The sequence below is a fragment of the Aquarana catesbeiana genome, linkage group LG12, assembly GCF_042186555.1.
Source record: "Aquarana catesbeiana isolate 2022-GZ linkage group LG12, ASM4218655v1, whole genome shotgun sequence".
NCBI classification, from domain to species: Eukaryota; Metazoa; Chordata; class Amphibia; order Anura; family Ranidae; genus Aquarana; species Aquarana catesbeiana.
In genome coordinates, this window is record NC_133335.1 from 241,615,283 (window position 1) to 241,634,488 (window position 19,206).

General features: G+C 43.9%; 1 protein-coding gene across 1 annotated transcript in view; it reads right to left on the reverse strand.

Annotated features, from left to right (window-relative positions):
- Positions 1-622: 622 nt before the first annotated feature.
- The window catches only part of NARF (nuclear prelamin A recognition factor), a 27,094-nt gene continuing 8,510 nt past the window's right edge, over positions 623-19,206 (reverse strand). The window contains 13 exon segments of the mRNA XM_073606473.1: positions 623-3,215; positions 3,217-3,365; positions 3,368-3,439; positions 5,214-5,371; positions 5,537-5,671; positions 8,493-8,565; positions 9,661-9,790; positions 9,930-10,048; positions 16,411-16,444; positions 16,447-16,488; positions 16,490-16,548; positions 18,470-18,524; positions 18,526-18,603. Of these exon segments, the coding sequence (XP_073462574.1) occupies positions 3,198-3,215; positions 3,217-3,365; positions 3,368-3,439; positions 5,214-5,371; positions 5,537-5,671; positions 8,493-8,565; positions 9,661-9,790; positions 9,930-10,048; positions 16,411-16,444; positions 16,447-16,488; positions 16,490-16,548; positions 18,470-18,524; positions 18,526-18,603 (1,122 nt within the window). The 3' untranslated portion in view covers positions 623-3,197.

Sequence of the window (19,206 nt, forward strand, 5' to 3'; positions counted from 1 at the left end):
TTAGCGTTTTGGCTGCTAACCTGTCTATCGGGAATGCTGATTGCTATGGTGATTTACGATATGAGGGGGGGAGAGCTGGCAGGAATCTTTTAAAACTTCAGTCACTCAATCTGGCAAGTCAGACAGCTTTATGAGCAAGGAAATGTGTATTGAGGGTTAGATTCTACTAGTCCTGTAAACAGACTTTAGCCCTTTAAAATTAGGAGGGGGAGGAGAATAAAAAAAACTACCTCTTAAGATGGTTGTATCAAAGTGTATCTAAAAGTCAACTTTTTTTTAAAGTTTTGGATTGAGTGGCGACCCCATCAAGTTTTACGGTTGTTTGCACCACCACTAGGAAAATTGGCCCTGGTACTGGTGATCATTACAAAATTGGGGCAAAATAAATACATAAATAAATAAATAAATAAAAAAATAAATAAAAAAAGTCTTCCAGTGGGGACAACTCCTTCAGTAACAACTGTCGAAGGAATTTCCTCCGCTTGTCGGGGGGGGGGGGGGGGGAGATATGGAGTGAAGGGAAATCTCCCCAATCAAATGGAAGAGAAATGTTTTGGCTGGGGTGCAATAATAAAAAACAAAAACAAAAAAAACAGACACACAAGGCAGTGGACAACCCATCAAAGGCTTCCTCAAACTCTTTTAATGCAGAAAAAAAAGACAACATATTTAAAAAAAACGAAACAAAAAGAAAACACCACCACAACAGACATAAAACAACGAGAGGGAAGTAAATTTGAAAAGTATCCTTACAGTAACTTACAGTAAGAGATCCTTAGAGGGTCCTTGTTGGGTCTCTGATGTGACGGGTTAGGTCTCCCAATTGACTTCCAGGTCCAGGGAGGATGATCATAATATGAAAAGCTATGCATTCATAGTGTATACATTGACTAAAACAAGTCTAAGAGATTATCTATAATCACAATTTGTCACAAAGTATTACAGAAAATATAAATAAACATGGACGACTAAAAAATGCCAATATACGTTACGATCACGTATGGTCTTGATATGCAACAACATCTTAGAGCTCGACGTTCTGGGATTTACTCAGAACCCTGTGCTCCTTCTAGAACAAATACTGCTTTGAGACTTCAGATAAAAATAAAAATGGAGAGTACAACCAACCACAGGAAATGGACGCAACTCGTGAAGACAATATCGTGGCGGGTTCGAGGAAGATCAGATGGCATTTGTGCCAACATCTTCGAGTGCTACATCTGGTACCCATTGCTCCTGCTGGTAGGGTAGGTAGCAGCATCAAGTTCATGTAAGGGACTTCCAAGACTAAGGCAAAGCAAGTGTACCACAGAATTCGCATTTAAACAGGTTACCTGGGTAGAGGATGCCCATTTTTTTTTTAACCAATCTTATATTTAGTAGCTCAGCCGATTATGCTGAGGTGATGGGAATTCATACAAAATGGCCACCACAATGCACATGCAACTAGGACACAGAAGACATTATAATAGAAGAAGCAAAGCCCCATAAGAGGTTTGCTTATATTTTTTGTAAAGAGGCTGAAGAAGACCGAACATAGAAATTGTAGCCCTCGAAGGATGGAGCTCTTCAGTCATGGGGGGGGGGGGTTCCAGCTAGAGTGGTGCCTGTTGAAGCCTGGTCATCAAAGAACCTTCCATCTATCCACCTTCATGACCCCTGTCCACCTTACGGCCTTTCTACCTATTTTGATGACCCCTTTCCAGCTCAATGATCCTGTCCACCTTGATGACCACTGTCCAGCTTACCGAGCTCTATTTACTTTGATGACATCTGGGGCTGTGACTGGTTGACCACCAGCTCCGTGTCACCCTGAGGCACATTGTGCCAAAAAAGGCAACCGCGTGAAATATACAGTGACTCATGGTGCAGCTTTGTTTGGCCACTGAAGTCAACAGCCTCATCTATTGCAGTGGCCTCCAAACTATGGCCCAGGGGCTGGATGCGGCCCTTTGCCTGCCTTTATCAAGCCCGTAGGGTCTCTGTCCTCACACTGACACCAATGATGGGGCACTATTCCTCCCCCTAGTACATATTTGCATGTACTCGGGAGGGGTGGTTAAACAATTTCTACTTTCAATGGCCACAGTCCGGCCCCTAAATAGTATTAAAAAGGACAGTAAACTGGCCCTTGGTTTAGAAAGCTTGGAGACCCGTGATCTATTGGCTGCCTTGGGTTGCTTGTCCGGTAGCAGGGTTCTTGACAATCAGCCTTATCCCAGCAAGTACCCATACCAAAACAGAAGGCGAGTCCCCTAAAATCGAGGTAATGGGGCACTTTTGGATAGAAGACTATATTTGTGTTTCCCATGCCTGTTTACAAAAACTAAATCAAATTCATCTATAAAAAAAAAAAAAAAAAAAAGGGTTATCAGTCAAAAATGTAGATGTAATGTGGAAGAGTTAGTACCCCCGTCAGGTTATTAATGCAGTCTACACCCCATCTCTATTTTGCACTGGTGTCACCAGGGCAGAAAGTAATGGGAAATCCAAAATTTTAAAGCCCACTATTTGGGCAGATTTCTTCTCACTTCCTGTGTCTACTGGACAGGAAGTGAAAAAAAAAAAATATATATATAACCCCAAAAACCAACCTTTCCCAACTCTATCCTACTAAAAATAAAAATTGGTTTTGAGATATACTTAAAAATGGGATAACCTCTTGAAACCCGCTAAGCAGTTTTGGAAATAGTGAAGACCCTTTGTCCACCAAGGTCTGAACCACCACAGTAGACAGAAGGTTCCACCAAGATGGCAGGAAGGTTGGGTCTGAAGCAACGGCCGAGGGAAAAAATAAGGCATTTATGTATAAATGAGACGATAAACACGCACTGCAAATGAAACCCTTTTTGGCGCCACCCAGGCTGACCTAGCAGCAAAGGGTTAGAAGTTTCGCTGTAAGTCAGACAAGGCCAAAACGCTTAGAACTGGTCCAAGAATGGCACACCAAATAAAAAAAAAAGAAAAAAAAAAAAAAATGATCAGTCAGCAATTTGAACCTATAACAAAGTCTGAGCCAACCGGTTCATCCGATTTCATCCAGGGGCACCCTCCTGCCCAAGGCGCGAGCATCGGCCATGTTGTCTCGTCTCCTGGGGGGGGGGGGGGGGGGGGGGGGGGGGGGAGGCAGAAGACATGCTGGTTGCCGGCAGCATCCACCCAGTCCATTGCATAGAAGCAGCACGAGTCCGCAGGCCTCACCATTTCATGTCCACCCCGCGCGGTGTTCTGGGCTGTGGGTACGAATTTGGTGTGTAGCATTTCCCTGGATTTCTGCGACTCAGCGCCCTCCAGCCAGGTAGTGTACAGCTCCGGTATGTGCGGGTTATCCTGCGGGCTCTGCACCGGGACTCGGGTGTACAAGGCTTCATCTCCTGCAGCATCGCCCGTTCCGGTTTCCCGTCCGCCGTCTGCGCTTGGCCTTTTCCGTTCAGGCAGCCTAGGGGTGATGGGGGCATAAAAGGGGTAAATACAGGTACATCTCGTAACATTAGAATATCATCAAAAAAGTTAAATTTCAGTAACTCAATTCAAAAAAGTGAAACTATTGTACATAGATGCATTACACACAGAGTGATGTATTTTAAGCATTTCTCTTTAAATTTTGATGATTATGGCTTACAGCTAGTGAAAACCCAGTATCTCAGAAAATTACATAAGGAAAAAAAAAAATAAAAAAAAAAAAGAAGGATTTTTAATAGAGAAATGTTGGCTTAGTGAGAAGTCTGTCCATGTACAGTATACGTATATACTCAATACTTGGTCGGGGCTTCTTTTGCATGAATTACGGCATCAATGCGGCGTGGCATGGAGGAGATCAGACTGGGGCACTGCTGAGGTGTTATCGGAAGGTCAGGTTGCTTTAATAGCGGCCTTCAGCTCATCTTCATTGTTGGATCTGGTGTCTCTCATCTTCCTCCTGACAATACCCCACAGACTCTCTATGGGGTTTAGGTCAGGCGAGTTTGCTGGCCAATCAAGCACAGTGATACCATGATCATGTGACCAGTTTTTGGTAGTTTTGGGCAGTGTGGGCCGGTGCAAGTCCTGCTGGAAAATAAAATCAGCATCTCCACGAAGCTGGTCAGCAGAGGGAAGCATCAAGAGCTCTAGAATGTCCTGCTAGAGAGCTGCGCTGACTTTTGGATCCGATAGAACACAGGGGACCAACACCAGCAGATGACACGGCCCACCAAATCATCACCGACTGTGGAAAATTTTGCATTTCATTTGGAAATCGCTGTCCCAGAGTCTGGAGGAAGAGAGGAGAGGCACAGAATCTCAAGTCTGCATGAGGTCCAGTGTGAAGTTTTCACAGTCCATGATGATTTGGGGGGGGCCGTGTCATCTGCTGGTGTTGGTCCTCTGTGCTTTATCAAGTTCAAAGTCAGCGGCAGCCCTCTAGAGCTCTTCATGCTTCCCTCTGCTGACCAGATTTATGGAGATGCCAATTTCATTTTCCAGCAGGACTTGGCACCTGCCCCACACTACCGATACCTGGGTCACATGATCATGGGATCACTGTGCTTGATTGGCTGGCAAACTCGCCTGACCTAAACCCCATAGAGAATCTGTGGGGAATTGTCAAGAGGAAGATGAGAGACACCAGACCCAACAATGCAGAGGAGATGAAGGCCACTATCAAAGAAACCTGACCTTCCATAACACCTCAGCAGTGCCACAGGATGATCTCCTCCATGCCACGCCGCATAGATAACGTAATTCATGAAAAAGGAGCCCCGACCAAGTATTGAGTGTATACTATACTGCACATGGACAGACTTTCTCACTAAGACAACAAATCTTTTTATTAGTCTTTTGGAGAAACAGTCAGATTTCTTTTCCACGTTTCTGGCACGTAGTGCTGCCAACTGAAAATGAATATGCTGCCCTACACGTGACAGGCAGAAACGCGTCAAGCCTAAAAGCTCCACGTGCTCTTCTGAACAATCTCATGAAGACAGGCTTCAGATTCAGACCTTCGGATCTTTACTCTGCCCGGCTTCAGGTCCCACCAGGAGCCAATGGCTGCACAGAACGCTTGTTGTACCCATCTATCGGCACCAAAAAGAAAAAAAGTGGCCATGATGAAAACACGGGAGACTTCCAATGCCGATGAGCCTGTTGACCCATTTTTCTGAAACACCGCCCCAACTATACAATGGCTGCCCCCATAAGTGAAGCAGCAAATAAGAGCTTCCGAAACCACCTACCTCCGGGGCAGGCCAGAACCTCCACGAAGTGATAGTGGAACTTCCCTTTGCGCAGTTTCAGCACCATGTTCTGGATGTTTCGGAAGCCGTAGGCAGCTGCAAAACGCAGAACAGTCTCGCCGTCTTTTTCTAGGCACACTTCCTGGAAGTCTTTGTTCCTGTGCAAAAAAACAAAACATTAAATAAATAATTAAATAAATTAAAAAACAAAAAAAAAAAACAAACACACAACAGGGACTTTAAATTTCCATTTATTATTCCTTTGGAAATGAGAACTTATTTTTATTATACTCGAAAAATCATCAGCTCCATCCAGAACTCACTTTAGAGTCTTATACGTAATCTCCTGGACGTCTGTACCGAACAATTCCTTGGCGGCGTGGCGGAAGAGGTGTGCGAGGTACCCGTCGGAGCCGGTGCCTTCGTGGCGCACAGACGCACAGCACGTCCCTCCGAAGCTGCGGAAAAAAAAAAAAAGAAAAATCAGGAGGAAATGGAAAGCGAGATCACATGGAAGTAAAGCGCTGACTAGTCACATGGTACAAATCCCAATCATCTGATGAAACTCCCACGGTGGGGGAAGGAAAAACCGCTCAGGAATGGAGAACAAACTACTGGAAATAATGAACTGCTGTGATAAAAAAGGGAAGAATTATAAAAAAAAAAAAAACAAAACAAAAAAAACCCAAACATACAGGAAATCATCATTTAAAGGAGAAGTGCACATGATGCAGAGTCCTACCAGCTTCTGCTGAAGAATAAGCTTGATTGTTCCACCATGTCCTTTGCAGACTGATTCTGAATGGAAGGATCTTTTGGACTTTTTTGGGGTTGATTTACTAAAACTGGAGAGTGCAAAACCTGGTGCAGCTGTGCATGGGAGCCAATCAGCTTCCAGGTTTTACTGACAAAGCTTCATTGAACAAGCTGAAGTTAGATGCTGATTGGCTGTCACGTACGGCTGTGCCAGATTCTGTGTGCTCCAGTTTTAGCAAATCCCCCCCCATAATGTGCACATTTTTTACAATGCCTCACTGTCCAGTCCAGAAAATTCCCTATTTAGCTCCCATCAGACAGCAGAATGCTGAATTAATACCGAGATAAAACCAGTTAAAGGATAAGCCACATATAGAGAGTACAATCCGCCTCTTTGCTGCTCTAGACCCCCCCCCCGGTCACATATAGCATAGTGGGAACGCGGGTTCCCTCTCGGGATTTTAAAAGTGCAATTCACGCGCGTTTCAACCATGTATTGTGCATTCCCGTGGATAGGCTTCGCCTATGTGCGTTTGTCAGGTCAAAGAAGCTCAGGTACCAAATCTTGGCACAATTTTTACACACGTGTAAAAACGGGCATGTCGCAAGTTCTGCCGCCACTTGGAATCCCTGGTAGAATCATTAAAAAGCCATCCTGGGCTCCAGTCCAGCGACTTCGCCTAGGCTGAGATTATGTCATCAGTCTGCTGCAGGCAAAAGGAAGCATTTCCTGTCTCCTCTTCTCCTCCAGACTGCAGCACTGTAACTTTGTAGCAAGTCACAAGGTGAGAGGCTGCAGCAGGGGCTGATCTGCGTGAGACATTTGTGAACCAAAAAGACCCCTTTCACACTGGGGCCGCCCGTGCGTTAGCGGTAAAAGCGTAGCTCGTTTTAGCGGTGCTTTTCAGCCACTAGTGGGGCACTGTTAACCCCAAAGAAGGGGTTAAACACCCCCGTGTTGCGGCGCTTCCGAATCACTTTTCAGGCACTTCAGAAGCGCTGCCCATTCATTGCAATGGGCAGGGGCGTTGTATACAGCGCTCCCAAAACCGCCCTAAAGATGCTGCTCACAGGACTTTTACCAACGTCCCGCAAGCGCACCGCCCCCAGTGTGAAAGCACCCATTGTAAGGAATGGGAGGCAGTTTTCAGGCGCTATTTCTAGCGCTAAAATGCCTGAAAACTGCCCAAATTGGACTTATATTTGATCCTACACGATTATATTGCAAATACACATTATTAAATAAATAATAGTAATATAATGTTTTTAAATGTAATATTAAAACAGATAAAGAGGAAATAATAAAAATAATAATAATAATTTATTTAATTCTTATTAAAACAAAGATGGAGGCGTTGTTATTAATAAAAGTACTAGTAAATATTATAAAATTATTATTTACTATTAATACATTTTTAAATGGAATTCTTACTAAAACAGATAATAGTAATAAGTCACCTTTATCTAATAATAAAAGAATAATAAAAAAATTAGTAGTAGTAAATAATAAATATGATTTACTATAAAAAAAAAAAAAAAAAAAAAAAAAAACTTTTATTATTATTATTAAAAATAATATTAATAACAAAACACCACCATCTTTGTTTTAATAAGAATTAAAGGAAAAAAAAAATTTATATATATTTAATAATTATATATACTATAATAATAATAATCATAATCTAAATCTAATTCTTATTAAAAAAAAGGGATAAAGATGACTTCTCCCCCCCTTATTTTTAAGCAGAAGCCCTTTCAAGGGTGAAATTCTCAAGGGATTATCAGGTGGTGGGACTTTATGCATAAAATCCCCGTATGCATTAATTTATGCATAAAATCCCTGTATGCATTATTTATGCATAAAATCCCCGTATGCATTAATTTATGCATAAAATCCCTGTATGCATTATTTATGCATAAAATCCCCGTATGCATTAATTTATGCATAAAATCCCTGTATGCATTTCTCCCTCCATTCTCAATAACCCGAGCCCATCCCCCTCCCAGCATGCAGGGTGCGCTATTCCTATACATGCGACCACTGTACACAGCGCAACTCTGACTCCTGAAAATTTGATTTTTTTATCTCTTAAAAACAAACAGGAAAATCAAGAAAGTTTACAAATGGTCTTCCCCTTTCTCCTGCTGTCCCATGAGAGGTGCCCTGGGACCTTTCAATTAATGAGGTGATCACACCATGAGACAGTAAAGCTCAGTTAGGAGCCATCTGTGTTATGGGAGGGGGGCGGGGTTTGGTTTGTTACCAAAATGTAACAAACCCCTAATGTAGCAATATTTGGTTTGTGGTGTCCTTAAGGCTTACTTGGGACCAATAAAAGACACAAAAGTAAAATTCCGCAGAAGCTGCTGGCGTTGAGGTCCGGTTGGAGCAGCCTTCTGCTGGGATTGTAGTTTAAGGCATTGCCACATATAGAAACAACAACAACAGTGTCAGAAGAATGTGTCTCGTGGCCTCGGGAGACCTTCAGGAATTTTCTTCTGGCAGCAACACAAATCACTCACATGTTCTCCAGAGGAGACTCTGGAATCTCTTTGATGGAAATGTTCCTCTGCTCCATAATCTGCATCACCTCCCCTGGAATACAAAGCAGACGGCATGTCAGATGCAGGACAGGACAGGACAGTTCTCCTACATGGAACTGCAACATTCATTCAGCTGTGACCCCAACCTGCACGGCCATACCTTCAGAGAGGGTTCCAACAGGTGCTGCAACACCTTAAAGGGGGGGGTGGCCACAACCAGCACTGCGACACCCAAGGGGGTTTCCTAAGGTACTGCGTCACCTTAAAGGGGGCCCACAACTGGGATTGTTGAACCTTGAGGGGGGACCCCAACCAACGCTGGAGCACCTTGAGGATGGACCCAAACTCTGGTGCACCTTAAGGAGGGGCCCAACTGGCGCAACTTCAGAGGGGCCCCAATTGCGCACCTTAAGGCTGCAGGTGCTGTGTCACCTTGAAAGGCCCCCCCCCCCCCCCACAACTGGTGGCACCTTGTGGGGGCCCCAACTGGAACTGGTTGTACCTTCAGAGCAGGCCCAATTCTTGCTATGCCACCTTAAGTGGGGAAGGATCACCTACTTTGCAGCACCTTTATGGGGAGCCCCAAGCAGTGCCACAGAACCTTGAGGGTGCCAAACTGGCGGGGGCTAAAACCAGCACTGGGGGCCACAGTTATTTGGGGGCCCTAACTGGTACAGTGGCACTTTGCGAGGGCCCCAAACTGTGTTGTGGCTCCTTGACAGAAGAGCCCAACTGGCACTGCAACACCTTGATTTGTGCCTTAACCAACCATGTGGCACCTCGAGGAGGGTTCCCGACCAGTGCTTCGACACCTTAAGGGGGACCAACTGACATTCATTGCAATCAGCAGTGGCAGAGCCCTATTTTGGGGGGGCCCTAATTAGCACTGCAGCACTTCGCAGAGCCCCAATTTGCAGTGTAGCACCTTTCTAGGGTCCCTCAACTGGCATTTGGAGCCTCAAACCAGTATGACAGCACTTAGTGGCTCCTTGCAAAAGGCCACCCTTTGAGACTGAAGCTGGTAGTCTTGAAGGCCAATGCCAACATTCCGCCAGCTTAAAAGGGTTAAACCAATACTTAGCCAACGAATTCTCCACCATTGTGTGTATGTCCTCTGTCCTATTGAATTGATCCTCTGAACCCTCACCTGACGTCAGCACGCAGTCCACGTCCCGGCAGTTGTGCAGCTCGGTGTAATAGTCCTCCCGGAGGGCTTCCATCTTCCGGTCGTAGCACGGGGCCACAGTGAGGTGGAAGATCTTGTCAGGGGCCACGTTCTGGGGAGGACGGAGAGAGAAAGAATGAGCATTGTGTTCTCACAAAAGAACCTTCATTAATGGAATGCGTTGACAGACATAACAAAAGAAAAAAAAAAAAAAAAAAAAAAAGAGAGGACACGGCGACAGCCGGACCGACCTTGTGAGAGGCGAAGTATCCTTTCACCAGCGATCCCATGATCTGCTGAGGAGACTTTGCTGTGCAGATATGAGGAATCACTGAGTCACCCAGGACCCGCTCCGCGTACTGGACCCACCCTGAGAAAAAAGAAAAAAAAAATAAAATTAAAAGTTATATAATAAAAATAAATAATATTATAATAAAAAAAAAAAAAAAAAAAAAAAAAGGGAAGAAGAAGGGGTAAACATCTCGTCTCTCTAATGTGCAAAATCAGGACTGTAACCCATAACTATAAATCACTGTAATATATATATATATATATATATATATATATATATATATATATATATATATATATAAATATAAAAGATAATTATGTATGTAGGGGGGTCCATCTCAAAAACAGTGATCGATTTGGGTTTGCTAAACTTTGGTCATGTGACACTGCGAAAGAAAAAAAAAAAAGGGGAGGAAGAAAAAGACGAAAGAAAAGGAGGAAAGAAGGACAAAAGAAAAGGAGGAAAGAAGGACAAAAGAAAAGGAGGAAAGAAGGACAAAAGAAAAGGAGGAAAGAAGACAAAAGAAAAGGAGGAAAGAAGACAAAAGAAAAGGGGGAAAGAAGACAAAAGAAAAGGAGGAAAGAAGACAAAAGAAAAGAAAAAAAGAGGAAAGACGACGAAAGAAAAGAGGAAAGACGACGAAAGAAAAGAGGAAAGACGACGAAAGAAAAGAGGAAAGACGACGAAAGAAAAGAGGAAAGACGACGAAAGAAAAGAGAAAAGACGACGAAAGAAAAGAGGAAAGACGACGAAAGAAAAGAGGAAAGACGACGAAAGAAAAGAGGAAAGACGACGAAAGAAAAGAGGAAAGACGACGAAAGAAAAGAGGAAAGACGACGAAAGAAAAGAGGAAAGACGACGAAAGAAAAGGAGGAAAGACGACGAAAGAAAAGGAGGAAAGACGACGGAAGAAAAGGAGGAAAGACGACGGAAGAAAAGGAGGAAAGACGACGAAAGAAAAGAGGAAAGAAAGGAAAGAAGCTGCCATTTATCTGGCTTTGTTTATATAAACAAAGCCACGTCACATCCCAGGCATCTTGAAGCCTGCATTAACATTTAGCTCTTAGTAAATTTGCACAAAAACATGCTGTACATACGCGCAGTTTTGCATCACACACACATGTAGGGCAGCCACTCGTTTCAATGGCAACGCTATAAATGCAGCAAAGTAGCTTGTGCACCTTTTTTGAGCATCAAAAGTTTTTTTTTTTTTTTTTTTTTTTTTAAAACTTTGCTAGGTTTAATGCACTTTTGCATAAAGAGAAACAGGCATTTTTTTTTTAAATTGGGGTGCCATTAACAAAACGCACTTTGCACATCATGAGCAAATCTGCATGAAAATGAATGGTGAAGTGTTGAACGCCGGCCGATATGGGATTTGTTTATAAAAAACAAAGCCAAAACCAAAAATATCAGGTGCCGCCAACATGGATTGATTTATAAACAGAGCCAAGCCAAATATCATGTGTCACCAATAATGATTTATTTATCAAACAAAGCCATGGCACAAATTCAGGTTTTCGCCAATACGGATTTGTTTATAAACAAAGCCATGTGATCTTATGTCAGCACTGTCAGTGACATGACTTTGTTTACCTACAAAGCCATCTCTGCATTTCCTTCTATGGGTGTTTGATGTCCACCTAGAAAGAAAAACTGACTAGATCTTTTCTAGAGCCATGAACTTCACTTATTTTTCTCTTTTAGCCGTTTAATATACACCATTGATAAGCGCTTTGTTATATCAGTTTGATACATGCAAAAAAATAAATAAAAACAAAAAACCCAGTTGATTCTGCCATATATCTGTGCTGACCGTTATCAATTACATTATCCCCAGCTCTCTCTGTGGACTGCAGAACACCTCCACCCTAGGTTATGAAGATAGGACTACAGAACTCCTCCCCTTTACTTAACAATTTCTGCCCTAGCGTGACAACATTGATCCTCCTCATTACAATACAGCGAGGTAACGTTGTCACCTTAGGACAGGAAGTGCATTACTTACAGGCTTTTTGTTAGATCCGTTTTATAAAAACACAAAAAATACTTGCCAGAAATCTGTGCTGAATGTTTATCGGTTACATTATTCCTAACTTTCTGTGGACTGTAGAACATCTCCACCCTTGGTTATGAATAGATAGAGATAAAAAAAAGGGAAGAAATAAGAGGGAAGATGTTATGTAGTCCCAACACACTTCCTAATGCACTTCCTGTCTTAGGGTGACAACACTGCCACTCCTTACAGTACAGAGAGGGGGTGTGGTCACCCCAGGACAGGAAGTGTGTTACTGACAGGAGTTTTCTTATCCAATTTCTTATCTTGGACTGAAGAATAATGAGGGTCTATATCGTAGAGAGGAGGAGAGTGGAGGGTTTGAACAGTTTAGCAAAATGCAACTGGGCAGGGCTGACACCTCTTCAGTCCTGTCTTCACACAGCAGGATTTTAGGAGCCGAGAGCAATTTGTGCAGATCAGCAGGTATTTCTTTGTGCCGCTTGCTGTGTCTTTAAAAAAGGGAAAGAACATGGATGAGCGAGTTTGGGGGTGGAGAAACTTGACTGGCCTGCACAGAGTCCTGACCTCAACCTGATAGAACACTTTTGGGATGAATTTGGCCCCTTTCACACTGAGGCGCTTCTAAACTGCCAGTAAAACACCGAGTGCTTTTGAAGAGCTTTCCATACATTTCAATGGAGAGGGGCGTCTTTTCACCGCCCTGCCAGTGCACTGCCCCAGTGTGAAAGCATTCATTGATTTTAATGGAAATCGTTTTTCGTGAGCTTTTCAGGTGTTTTTTTTTTTTTAGCGTGAAAGCGCCTGAAAAAGCGCCTGAGTGTGAAAGGGGTCACTGTGGTAAGGTAAAGAGGCAGAGGTAAAGCGATGCTATTTTTAGGTTTTAACCCCCCCCCCCCCCCCAGCATCCGAAAAGGGGTTAAATCCGCCCACAAAAACGCCGCCGGAGTGGCGTTTTGCTGGCGGTTATCGCAGCGCTGCCCCATTGATTTCAATGGGGAGCAGCGGTGAGTTCACCGATCCAAAAGAAGCTGCTGGCAGGACTTTTTCTGACGCCCTGCCAGCGCACCGCTCCAGTGTGAAAGCCCCCGGGCTACCACACTGGAGTGAATGGAGCAGCTGTTTTGGGGCGTTTTGCAGGCACTATTTCTAACGCTACAGCGCCTGCAAAACGCTCCAGCGTGAAAGGGGTCCAAGAGTGGAGACTGCGAGCCAGGCCTTCTCATCCAACATCAGTGCCTGACCTCACAAATGCTCTTCTGGAAGAATGGTCAAACCTTCCCATAGACACCCTCCTAAACCTTGTGGACGGCCTTCCAGAAGAGGTGAAGCCGTTCTGCTCGTTATTCCTGGCAGACATATTCTCGGTAGATTGGAATTGCTCTGTAACTTATTAGCGAAGTGATTGACGTATTTTTTTCCGCCCCCGACCGGCAGGATTTTGCTGCGTCACGGTTTGGGTCGGCGATCGCTCAGCGTTTATTTATAGCAGAGCAAACACAAAGCAGATTTCAGCTCACATCAGCACTTTCACTTCTCTATGTACTCTTCTGACACGCTGGGGAAAAACAAGGAGGCGGGGCCATTGTGCAATGTTTTTATGCCGGTTCCACCTTTCACCTACCTTGTAAAAAAAGCACGTAGGTCGGCATTATTGGAGTGTAAAGAAAATGAAGTCTGGCTTTGATGGTTATTATTGTGTTCTTTTCCCCAGGGAATTGGCTACATGTAGCACTTTGTCCCATCTTCCTAGGTGCCGTCTAAGGCTAGCTGTGTATACAGACAGGGAGCCCCTCCTCCCTCCGCGGGCCAGTCCGACAACGCAGCTAGCAAGGAGATAGGAGAAGGCTTTTTTTTTTTTGACAGATGTCACTTTTCTCTGTCTCCGAGCACTTACCTGCTGGTTTGGAACATTTCAGCTGACAAGCAAGTGCTTGGAGAAGGAGAAGAGCGCCGCGTCTGTCAAAGCAGCCGTCTCCTTGCTGGATGTGTTTTCGGACGGCCACATGGGGGGGCAGCTAGCAAGGCAACGGGCTGCTTTTCTCCAAACACGCACGCGACCGGCTGAAATGTTTCAAACCAGCGAGCAAGCGCTCGCAGATAAGAAAAAGTGCCTTGTGTCAAAGCAGCCGTCTCCTATCTCCTTGCTAGCTGCGTTGTCGGACCGCCGTGGTGGTAAGAGGAGCTTCTGGTCTGCCTACGCAACTAGCCTTAGACAGCACATAGGAAGATGGGACAGACAGGGAGCAAGCCCCCCCCCCTCTTCCCTCCACGGCCGTCCAACAACGCAGCTAGCAAGGAGATAGCTGCTTTATCTCCTTGCTAGCTGCGTTGTTGCATTAAAAAATAAAATAAATAAAAAACAAAAAAAAACACAAGTGGCCATTACCACCAAAAGATCTATCTCTCTCTCTCTCTCTCTCTCTCTCTCTCTCTCTCTCTCTTCTCTCTCTCTCTCTCATCTCTCTCTCTCTCTCTCTCTCTCTTCTCTCTCTCTCTCTCTCTCTCTCTCTCTCTCTCTCTTCTCTCTCTCTCTCTCTCTCTCTCTCTCTCTATCTCTCTCTCTCTCTCTCTCTCTCCTGTGTGATTGGCGCTAACAAATTGCCAAGCGATTGAACAGGTGTGCCTAATAAAGCGGCCGGTGAGTGTATTTTGCCACGAAAATTGAGTATGGTGTGTGTTTGCAATGGAGGAAAAAAAACACAACAAAAAAAAAAAAACTTACTTTTTTTTTGTATTTCTCACTGAAAATACGGGTGTGATAAACAGTTGAGTCAATATGATAAGACATATGGGGGGGGGGGGGGGACCCAACACCCCAAAAAAAAAAAAAAAAAAAAAAATTGCAGCTACCGCCATTTTATTTTACAGGGTCTCTGCTTTCGGGGGGACGCTTAACAAATCTTCAGGTCTAAAATGTGCATTTTAACTTGCGTGAGAAAAAAAAAAAAAAAGCCAACGACCAGCAGTGGAAATGCGCATGTATTGCGGAGAGGGGTGCGGGTTTCCTTGACATACGTTTTAATATTTTGTTTTCACCAGCGCTCCACCGCAGGGAAAGGGGGGGGGGGGGGGGCGAAGGAGCGGGCCGCAATGCGATTGATAGGCGGCTGTGCCAGCGTGACCAGATGTGGCACAGAGAGATTAGCCCCCTCACCCGCTGGCTAGATGGAAAAGGCAACAGCAAATCCTCTTCTATTCTGGAACTCCACCCCCCCCCCCGCCCCCCCCCCCCTTTTGGGCCGGCGTCACGGCTCCTCCCGATAGACCTCATCCCTTATCTGGACTCCGACCTTCACACCGCTTTGGCTAAACATTTCCAATAAATATTTTGTAATCACCGAGACCTCAATGCCAGAGGATGTCATTAAATCCGACCTCCGCCCTCCCCTTCCTGCCTCTTGCACAACTGAAACGGCTTCCTCCGGTTTCACCCGCACACTGTGAGCTTCTCACCATGTGCATTAGAAGCTGAGGCAAGTCCTATAGAGCCCCGGGCCTCATTCCCTGGCTGGGCGTCGTCCAGCATCATCTAGCCGATTCCGCCCCAGCCTGACTGGCCCCGCCCCTTTCGGTCATTGGGTTTTTAGTTCTTTCATCAAGGACAATCGGCATCAGCATCTGATCGTTCCTGCTGCCCCCCACTGGGGAGAGTCCGGCTCGCCATCTCTCTCTCGGTTTGATCTGGGGGGACCCATTGAGGGGGAAACCCAACATTTTGAGTTGTCACCAGAACAGGAAGTGAGGGGGAACTCTTTCAATGGGGACACCTAAATAAAGAAGAAGGATTTCCCTGAACTCGCTCACCTCGGTGTGTGTCTGAAGGCAGGAAGTTAAAGCGTTCGTTACCCCCAACACTTCATATTCCTGATATGTGGCTGGCTGTACCATGTACTTGTATGAGAACGTTTCCCGTTCTCTTTGTATTGCTTCCTTTATGTGAAATCCCTGGTGATCCTGCCCTCCGCTTTCCTAGTTAAAAAAAAAAAGAAAACTGACCACACTAGGCATGAGAGCACACTGTGGTCAGTCCTCTAGCTGTGCTGGGAACTCAGCCTGCTGTCCTCCAATGATCAGACTTGTCCTGACATACCCCATGATGCACAGCCATTCATTGGGAAGCTCAGTGTGCCGCTTCTCCTCCCCCCAGCTCTTTTGCAGGTGGGAACAGAGGGAATGTGATCACAAAAAAATATATAAATAAATATATAATAAAAAAAAAAAAAAAAAAGAAGAAGGGAAGAAGATCACATGCCTATTGCTGTCACAAGTCAAGTGACGTTTACTTTCCTTGTGACCGCATAGAAAAAAAAAAAAAAAATAAAAATAATAATAAGAGAATTGACCCAGCAAAAAAAAAAAGAAAAAAAAAAAAAAAAAAGTTACAGGAAGTCCCAACTACCAGATCGATCGTCTTCCTTACCGGGACAGGCGGAGGCAAACATGGGGAAGGCTGCGTGTCGTCCCGCGTCTGCCGCCGGAACCGCTGGATGAAATCTTTTCTGCGTCTCCAGGATGCTGAAATCTGCCGCGATCGTCGTGTCAAAAACATGATGGATGCCTGATGAGGAGGAAGAATAGACCGTCAGATATTACACCGCCACCCTATTAGATTGTAAGCTCTTAGGAGCAGCGCCCACTTAAGCATCTTGTATTGCAACTGTATTGTCTTCCCTTTTATATTGTAAGCGCTGCGTAAAACTGGCTGGCAATACATAAATCCTGTATTATATAATAATAATAATAATAATAATACACAGTAATCAAGCATACAGTATAGTTAATCTAAGAGTCCCCTTTAAAAAGAGAACCTGTCACCAACTTAAAGAACACCAGAGAAGAAAACAAAAAAAAAAAAAAATAAAGTTTTTTAAAATTTGCATCACAAGGTGCATGCTACCTCCTGGAGCGTTCGCTCTTCTTTTAAAAAAAAACTTTAGTTTCAAGGAGCAACCGATAGTATAGCTTTTGCTGGGGGGAGGGGCGCAGAGGGACTGCTGTGTAGTAGAGCCATTGTATCAGACTTATGGGAAAGAGAGAGAGAGACGGGAGATGCCATACACCTCCTTGTATGCCAGCAGAGTGCTCTCCTAGAGTGTCTAATTATTGCCGGTGCTGGCCCAGCTCCTCCCATACCTCCCTACAAGCTTATTTGTATCCCCCTAAAGATTTTTTTTTTTTTTTTTTTAAAAAAGAAGTGGAGGAAGGAAGAAGGAAGAAGATATCTATCTAATATTTTTTTTAATGCTTTGCAACATGTCTCTGATCTTCCTTGCAAATTTGACTAGTTAATTCCCTAGCACAGCTCACTCCTAGCATGTCCTAAGTCCTCCCCTGGAGTGTCTAAATATGGCCTGTGCTGGCCCAGCTCCTCCCATACCTCACGCAAGAGCATTTCCGCACATCGCATGTAGGGCACTTCATTCATTTCAACGAGATTCACTACATACGAGAAAAAAAAAAAAGTACTTGACTCTTTTCCAAAAACGCGTCTCCCATGCATGGGGGGTTGGGGGGGGGGGGGGTGCCGTTAAAAGTATAACTAGAGGCAAAAAAAACATATTTGTTTAAGTTTTTGATGGAGTGGAATGGGATTGTAACCCCTGTCAGTTTTTATTGCTGTCTGTGAACCCCCCCCCCTTAGAGAGATTCTCCCTCTCTAATTTGGTTGTCCCCAGAACAGGAGTAGAGAAGAAATCTTCCAATGGGCACACTAGTTCTGGTGATCTGGGGTCCCCAAGGAATTTCCTCAATTTGCAGAGATTTGAACTCACTTCCTGTTTGGCTATGGGACAGGAAGTGAAGGGAAATTTCCCTGATGGGACACAAATAGCAATAAATAAATAAATAAATAAATATGTACAGGAAGATTTATGTTGAAATGGAACGGTCTGGCTACAGGGTTTGGGGTGTTCGGTTCCGAGCTCCGCCCCCCCACCGCAGCCATACAAAAGGAGTTGCTTGCTGCATAGGCTATAAAAAAGGAAAGTCAAATGCAGAATAAGCCCCCTTGTATTCTGTGGGGGGAGGGGGAGGTGGACCTTGCTAGCAAGATTCCTGCTGCTGGAGTCTGGGAGAGAAAAAAATGGCAGTGTGTATGTGTGTAAAAGAAAAAAGAAAAAAAAAAAAAAAAAAATTATATTTATAAAAATATATGAAACCTAAAAATTCCGAAAAGATACTTAAAAAAAAAAAAAAAAAGTGTATATATTATATTAATATATATATATATATATATATATATATATATATATATATATATATATATATATATATATATATATATATATATATATATATATATATATATATTTATATATATATATATATATATATATATATATATATATATATATATATATATATATATAAAAAATAATAATATTATCATCATCTTGGAAAATGCAAAAAATGTTGAACGTGCAATGGGTTTGCGTTGTGCAATCTGTACAGCGTTGATCTCATTGGCGCCAACATCTCACCTAAACTTTTCAGAAACCCACAGAGCTTCCTAGCCGCCTCGCAGACGGACAGACGAGAACTTCACAGCGAAGTAAGGCACGGACTGCGGACTCACGGAGGCCACTACCAACCTGTGGAGCGAAGAGTCGCATTTCTGGGAAAAAAAGAGAAAAAATAAAATTAAAAAAAAAAAAAAAAAAAAAAAAAAAAAAGCAGGACAAACAATTATTGGCGCAACTGAGGGCCCGCGTCATCTTCTGCCCACCGCCAGCAACCCGCCGTACCTTGTTGAGGCTTTAGGACGTTGAAAAGCTCCTTCTGGTTTTGCGCAAAAATGCGGGCACCTTCCTCGGACGTCACGCAGTTGTCACAAAGCCAGGCAGTCGCTCAGGAAGATGCGAGCTTCGGCGAGACGGTGGAATTCACTTTTCTAGGAAGGAAAAAGAAAAAAAAAAAAAAAAAAAAATGAAAGTCTGCAGAGTTGGAAAAAAGTGGTCAGCTTGGAAGAACTAAATGTGGCTAGAACTACAAAGCCTCAGATCAAGGGCAGGACTGCACGGCCCCTATGTAAGCAACACTAGGGGGCGCTTGTAATAGGGTGACAATGCAGGACGACAATTGGGAGACAGGGACAGAGCGTTGTCACCCTATAACAGGAAGTCCCTGAACAAAGGACCTTCACGACAGGATCACCAGGTTTTTTTTCTTTTTTTTTTTTTATGAAAGCTGAAGATTTAAAAAGTTTGAAAATGACTTT